Raw genomic sequence first — 7,882 nt, 5'->3', positions numbered from 1 at the left:
TGCACTAATTTTGTGAGAGGAGCCAAGCTCGTTATTTATCTTATTTTTTATACGGTATGATTCCGTTTTGTGTTATGGATCGAATGAATCCAACAGAGTTTAGATTACTCGAAAAAATATTGTATTAATTTACCTAAAGTTGATAGAAAATAGATGAAGAAACCACAAAGTAGGGTATCAGTTATCCAAGAAAGAGGTATTGGTGGCCAACAAAGCAAAGTCTTTCAATTCCAAAGTCTTCAAAGGATTAGGTATTCTCCACTACAGCTTTTGACATTTGTGCACATTTTTGCAACAATGATCTAGTGCTTCTCCCACCTCAACCCACCCACTATATGGCATTCATGTGTTTGATTTTGTTATGCACATTAAATGCGTGGTCGATATATTTGTAAATCAAACGATTCGATAATGATATTATAGATTATTCGATATACCTTTGATATCCGTGTTAATACACATCAAAATTCTTATGATATCAGTATTTGATAGCACAAGATTACATTAAAGATTACTTTAACAATAAATTTGTTCCAAGGAAAAAAAAACTCTCCATGATATAAGAGTCGCTCCCTGTCTGTTATGACTATATGGGAACTATTAGAGAATGCTAGTTCCCAAGTAGTAGATCAACTAGTAAGACATGAGTCATATATGTTCCAAAGTCGGATAATGGTGGAGGCCACGGGTCACCTTATCATGATTCGATTGATAGTAGGAGAATGGTTGAGAGCATAACAGAGATTCTTAAACCTTGTAATTCCTTTCATCGAGATGTGCTCAATGTTATCAATGTTATCAAGATTGTGTTAATTTAAACAAAACTTAATGGTTTCGGCCAATGCCCTGCAAAATGAATCCACGGAACAAACTCCACAATAATCATACAAGAAAGAACATCAATAACGTGATTTCCACATCGGTTAGAGAGAAGAACGAAACATTCTTTATAAAGGTGTGAAAACTTCTCCCTAGCAAACGCATTTAAAAAACTTTAAGAGGAAGTCTGAAAGGGAAAGCCAAAAGAGAACAAGATCCGCTAGCGGTGGACTTATACGGTTACGAATAAAGTATTTTTGATAATACCCACAATTTAAAATGTTTAATTTTCAACCATAGAACACGACATGCTGAAAAATAAGCAACAAATTATGAAGCTCAGATACGAACCCAGAGATTCCAGAATGCAGTTCAACCATTTTAATATCAATCATTTTGTAATCAGTATAACAAAAACTGAAATCTGAAATGATATAGACAAGATCAACAACTACAATGGCAACCAAATACACATTAGTCGGAGGCAATTCCATGGTATAAAATGATTATTACTAGGCAATGATATACCTTTAGTTTTCCCTCGATAACTTATTTTCATCGTCTCCTCGCCTATTAGATGATGTACTGAAGCGATGTATCGAAGTAACGTTACGAACCCGCTGTTAACAATAGCCTGTGCATTTTCTATGGCATAGTATATGTCAAACAAGAGTTTATAAGCAGAGCCATTGGTTAATCCCACTGCAAATTTGCAGCGAGTTAATGTGGAGCAAACGTAATACTCTTTCCTAATCTCTAGAATAAGGAAGACCCCAAAAAACTGTCCGTACCATTTGCCAAATAGCAGAGGACCCAAGTGGGTGGAACGGCTTAATCATGTACAAGCGAGATCCCGGTATGTCGAAACTGAATTTTGCAACACTACTTCAAAGTAGAGGAACCAACTCTGGTACTAGCCAACGTGCTAGAACCGACGAGAGATTCTGGGTTGCTCGACTGTGTTTCAGAGGACGGTCTCATCCAAATCTTCACATGTCCTTCTCGGCATGCTGTGAGAATAGACTCTTGGGTGAATATTAAACCAGACAAGGGTTCAGTATGGACACGATGAGCTACTACTGGAGAAAGCTTTGGAACGTCCCTCATGCTTGGAGCAGGCTGAAGTGTGCCTAATGGGGTAATGCTATCCCAGTGAGCTGACTGGCTTCCGGTGCTAAATGTCGGGGATCCACCGGGAGGGCATCGTCGAAGGGGAACCACAATTTCATCCATTGACAAGTCCCACAAGAGCAATTGTGTGTCCTGTGGAAATACACAGCTTCCAAATTATATTTTACACTGAAGAATTATCTGATGAAAAAGAGAAATCACACGATGACCCAAGGGGCATACCGAAGGTAGAGCAATTACCTGACCAACTGAACCAAACCGGTAAACGACATTTTCCTCCGTGTCGTCTGAAGTTGGTGATGACCAATATGAATCAAAAGCCACACCACTGACCTGAAGTGAGAAGTTCACAATATGCCAAAGCTTGAGACTACCAATAACAGAATAAGATTCTAGAGTGACAATGTAATGAAACATTATGAGATGACAAGCGTTCTTGTTTGATTTCTAGTTATCAAACAGGAAAATATTAAACCATAAAGTAAAAGTCATTGACCATAAAAATATAATTTAAGAAACAACACAGAAAAAGAAAATATAATATTAGATAAATTGCTATCCTGTCCTACTTTTTCCAAGGAGATCATGTCCAAGAAGAGAGAATTTTCATCAAAAGCATAAATAATATCTAAACTTATATTCACCAAAGTAACAGAAAGTGATCAATGCAGGCATCTACTCATGGTGAATAGACCCTTCCAGTAATCATAGGAGGAGGCTTATGTAACAGCCTAAGCCCACCACTAACAGATATTGTTCACTTTGGGTTTTCCCTTTCGGGCTTCCCCTTAAGGTTTTTAAAATGCGTCTGCTAGAGAGCGGTTTCCACACCCTTATAAAGAATGCTTCGTTCTCCTCCCCAATCGATGTGGGATCTCATAATCCATCCCCCTTTGGGGCCCAACGTCCTAGCTAGCACACCGCCCGGTGTCTGGCTCTAATACCATTTGTAACAGCCCAAGTCCACCGCTAACAGATATTGTCCTCTTTGGGTTTTCCCTTACGGGCTTTTCCTCAAGGTTCTTATAACGCGTCTGCTTGGGAGAGGTTTCCACACCCTTGTAAGGAATGCTTTGTTGGGATTTCACAGCTTGCTAGTGGCAAAGGGAAGTACAACACTTGCTTTATAAAGTGTATTTGCAGACATTCAATTTCTTGAAGAACATTTTACCCATGAATTATGTCCCTCCCCCCATGCCACCACCTTCCTATCTTCCATGCTCCATACTGTGACAAGATCATCTTCACCGCCAGTTAAAATATATTTTCCATCGCCGCTGAGAAATAAAATTAAAGGGTTATTAAAAACCTTTTTGATCCATCAGTAAATGTCTAATTTCATCAATAATGAGCAAAGATATAGCAAATGGAAAAAGACTGTTTCCAGAAGTACCATGTATCCACATACCTCCATGTACAACAAAGAAGAGCACCATAATAACTTTTGCCACCACATATCAACTGTTCTTTCAAATAGTCAAACACCCGTAAATATCCTACAATCAGGATTAAAAATTAGTCTACAGAAAATTCTTAAACAGATCATTAGGGGCAGTAATTAAGAGGGTACCATCTCTACCAACGGTTGCCAAATATATTCCATCGGTCGAGAAAGCAACATTGTTGATTGGCCCTTGGCAAATATGCCACCTAGCAATTGGATTGCTCTGCTAAAAAACAAATTAATAAACACATAGAAGAGGCCATTGGATGCATCTAATCACAGAAACTTTTGATGGAGTTGTTCTGATAATTCGCAAGGAAAAGAAAAAGCAAGAGACATAATGGCAATTACCGAAAGTTGTATGGCAGGGTCGGTTAAGTTCATAGCTAAGAATGAGAATAAGTTGGCAAAAAATAGGTAAAAGAATTGGGATGAAATACATTGAAGTTCATCACTACTATAAAAATTTAAGATGTTCAACACTTTTTTTTTCCTTTTGCAGGTGACGTTACATTACTTCTTTAAGCCTTCGAGAGCCTTGTGTTATACAGTAAGAAAATTCGACATGTGACCATAGACCATAGTAAATGAGACGTAGGTTGCAAAACTCTTCAGGAAAAAAAAATCTTAAATGAAATTGCATCCGCTGAAACTATCATTGTATCGTCTAGATTACCAAGAAAAAACACTTAAGTGTATAGCAGCTAAGTGACTCCCATTTACAATTAAACAAAGGATATTTTCTTAAAATATTTCTCAGTACTTCCCTTGAAAAAAAAAAATAAATAAATGAATCCCCATCTGACAATTAAAACTTAAATGATTTCTGAAGCACACAATTCATAAAGTTCTTTCTGTCCAGACATAATAAAGCCACTACAACCAATCCGGCTGTTTTTTAATGTAGTTTCTAAAGTGTTTTTCAGGGTACACTTCACAGCTAGCCATATCCAGACATCAATGAAACTGGTTCTGGACAAACATGAACAATCGCCTCAATAGGCGTCACTGGTGAGCACATTGCTCAAATTATTTAGAAGAGAAGGAAAACTTCAGTGTTATTCACAGAAAAACATAGGATTCAATCTACAAATTTCTTCTATTAAATTCTATTGTGCGAGTGTAGGAGGGAATGTTAGTCATTCCATTCAAATTATAAGCAAGTTACCCTCAAAAGAAAGAACCCACAATCCAAACAACAAAGATACAGGAATGACACTGTTTAACCTGGCTACAATCAAACAACAGTGACTTTCATTAATGTATATGGAGTGGGATAAACATCAATTTTATGATCTAAACCAAATGGGACATAAATACATTTGTAAGATATCTGTAAGTTAATTTTGATGTCCTGATACAAATTTGATTCCAGTAATTCACAAGCAAGCCATGAGATTTTTTTTTGAAGAAAAACAAGTTCATTGCAGCATAATATACTATAGGAAATGCATGAATATTAATGTCGAATAATTCTGTTTAAATACCTTACTGGACCGTGCATGTGCGACTGAAAATTGAGTTTGATCCTTTATGACTGGGAAAGAAGTGTCAACTGTACTGTCCTTGCCCTGAAAAATAAGTAATTTAGCAACTCATCCTGTGGAACAGATAAGTCAACAAGAGCAGAAAGACACAGCCACATTTATCAAAACAAGCTTGCCTTTTCATAGACATACAAATTTCCATCAGCATGAGCAACAACAAAAGCAGCATCACTTTCTGGAATCCATGCAACGCTGGTACATCGACTGCCAAAAGCATCAAATCAATATCAATAATCATACATACATAACAAAGAATCATCAAAGACAAACACAGAGAAGAGGTAGAATTTCAAGTCGATCAATATCTGGCCAACATTTTTCTAACTTATGATACATTTAACTAGTTAGATTCCTTTTTTTTTTCAGTATTACCATAGTTTATTCTTTCATGTTTCTGAATGAAAACTGGTCTTTGCATCATCAAAAACAAATTCAGGCAGAGAAACTGCAACCCATGATCATGATTAGAAATGCCACATCACTGATAATGCTCAATTAGGGTGGAGGAGGATGGGGAATGCTCAACAATATTTTGAAGAACATTGTGTATCAAATTCCTAACCCAGTTACTATAGTGAGATGCAAGCATTAAAGTTTTCTAATTGAATCATCACAAAGAATCTCAGTTTTTAATAAATAACAAATAAAAAAGAGAATGTAATCACCTACTCTTTCCTGAAATGACAGAAAAAATAAGAATAAACGCACTAGACAATCGATGTGAAAAGTTTCACACAACTAATTTAATCTTTAGAAACTGGATGTCTACCTTGAGTTATATGCTATTTATGCCGTGGTATTTCTTTATTTGCTTATAGTCATATAACATTGCCTTCTTTACTTCTTCAAATCGTTTTCAAATGTATTTCCTTGCTCACGTTATCTAAACCTTTTCTCACAACGTGACTCGAGGCCTGGACATACACCGACGTTGTCCACGGTGTCCGAACTTCTCACGGCTGACTTGTTCGCTTGGTTAGAACAAGTGCCGCACAATCACTATCGCAAGAGTGCGATTGTGACATAGCTCACATAGAAGAAGTGTAACTCATACTCAAGGTAGAATGGGCAAGAATGTTCAGAAAATGCTCATTTCACACAATGAGGAAACAGAAAACATAGCCGAAGAAGCTGGACGATTAAAAAAATAGTATGGCTAATACCCTTACCTGTTATTGACACTGCCCTCTTTGTTATAATGTTGGGCTCCAACAAGCTTCTTCCCAACATCTTGTAATTGCTGCCTTAAAGATACGGAGTACACTACAGTTTGCAAAGCGATTGAGCAATTCAAACACAGTTTACTCCAGAAACAACAAACACAAATCATTCATAGAAAAAGTATATTTACCATCTCCAGAATTCAATCCAATAAGTAGGTCATGACCATCCTTAGCTTCAGGATCAAAGGCATGACAGATAGGATTTGAATTGCTAAAGTGCAAGGACTTTATAGGATCCTGAAAAACCACCAGGAAAATGTTGAGGATTGTTAGAAGAGGAATCCCACATCGGCTAATTAAGGAGTTAATCATGGGTTTATAAGTAAGGAATACATCTTCATTGGTACGAGGCCTTTCGGGAAAGCCCAAAGCAAAGTCATGAGAGCTTTTGCTCAATGTGGACAATATCATACCATTGTGGAGATTCATGATTCCTAACAGAAAACTCATAATCCGAATACGCACACTAATCAATCGGAATAGCACAAATTCAAACAAGTTGGTTACCTTATCTGGTGAATTAAGGTCGCCAATGAAGATGGTATCTCCGACATTAAAAATCAGGTAGGTTCCTTTCCCATCGTAGTTGGGGTTAAGAATGGAGTGGCTGCCATTTGAGCCAACCAGTGAGCCACTTCTACTAGCTCCATTAACAGCTTTACCAGTGCCGTTACCACCTGCAAAGCCAATCGCTCGAACCCCATTTCCACCCCCAACCCCAAGGAACTTTGCAGCGGCATATCTCACTCCACTACTCGCACTCGCACTAGAATTCGAGCTCGGAGTTGGACCAGCCTGCGCCGGCTTGTCCTTAAGCTGCGCCAGAGTCACCTAAAATTCGAACCAAACAGAACAAAAAAAACAATCGACAACGCAGAAATTCAAAGAACATTACGATGGATTCAACAATTTCAACATCAAATTGCAAAGTGAAGAAAAAAAGAGAAGCACCTGAGAGAATGATTTTCCATGAGAAAATGGGAGAAAGCCAGGAGGATGAGTCTTTTCATAATAAAGCTTGTACCGTCCTTCAGGGGTTTTAAAATAGGTTTTGAGGCCTTGCGATTGTGAATTCGCGTTTGTAGTCGAAGCCGACGACGACGAAGACGCCGTCGTCGCCGCCGCGTTCGACATCAATCCAACACTATTGCTGTTGAAGCTACTGTTATAGCCGTTGTTCATCATCTTCATCGCCGAAATTTCATCCAACAAAACTCAATCATCAAAAAGGACAAAAAGCGGGGAGCGGAGCACAAAATCAGAGATGAACAAAACACAAACCCACAACCGTCGATTGTCAGTTGTAGGGCAAAAATTGAGGGGGGGTTACGCGGCGGCGTTGCGGCGGTGGGATTGAGAAAGGGCGGTGGGGTTTGGGCGGTTCTCGATCTACGGAGGAGGAGGGGAGTGGAACGTAATGGCAATGGTTTTAGTTATTTTGGGTAATGGGGAGAAGGTGGACTTTTTGGGGTATAAGAAAAAGAGTCAGCATAATGGACGGCTATGATGTGGCTGATTCATTGTCAGAACTGTCATCTGAGATGGCGGAGATCTTTGGCCGTTGATTTTGGGGGAAATTTTTCTGGCCGTTTGATGGTAGACTTCTTCTACTTGTTGACTCCCTTTGGCTCTTTCTGATTTTGCGAGGATCCAGGTTTCAGCTGGTTTACAAGCTTAATCTCGAAATTTGGATTTTCACCAATAACAAAAATTAATAA

The 7,882-nt window shown here is 38.4% G+C and overlaps 1 protein-coding gene across 2 annotated transcripts; it reads right to left on the bottom strand.

The window, feature by feature from the left end:
• Positions 1-1,227: 1,227 nt before the first annotated feature.
• On the bottom strand, positions 1,228-7,614 carry LOC111784983 (dystrophia myotonica WD repeat-containing protein-like). 2 transcript variants are annotated; one of them, XM_023665479.1, is made up of 11 exons: positions 7,116-7,614; positions 6,672-6,995; positions 6,293-6,401; positions 6,111-6,204; positions 5,058-5,145; positions 4,882-4,965; positions 3,521-3,620; positions 3,359-3,446; positions 3,122-3,227; positions 2,191-2,283; positions 1,228-2,082 (listed from the first exon to the last, which is right to left on the bottom strand). In XM_023665479.1, exons 1-11 carry the CDS (start codon positions 7,353-7,355, stop codon positions 1,702-1,704), a joined length of 1,707 nt encoding a protein of 568 aa, XP_023521247.1. In that variant the 5' UTR covers positions 7,356-7,614; the 3' UTR covers positions 1,228-1,701. The 2 variants fall into 2 exon arrangements, with proteins under 2 accessions (XP_023521247.1, XP_023521248.1); XM_023665480.1 differs by having other exon boundaries at positions 3,521-3,617.
• Between the last annotated feature and the right edge of the window lie 268 nt (positions 7,615-7,882).

The sequence above is a fragment of the Cucurbita pepo genome, unplaced genomic scaffold, assembly GCF_002806865.2.
Source record: "Cucurbita pepo subsp. pepo cultivar mu-cu-16 unplaced genomic scaffold, ASM280686v2 Cp4.1_scaffold000318, whole genome shotgun sequence".
In the NCBI taxonomy this organism is placed as follows: Eukaryota; Viridiplantae; Streptophyta; class Magnoliopsida; order Cucurbitales; family Cucurbitaceae; genus Cucurbita; species Cucurbita pepo.
Note: the sequence above shows the minus strand (reverse complement) of the source record. Positions and strands in the feature narration are given on the sequence as shown.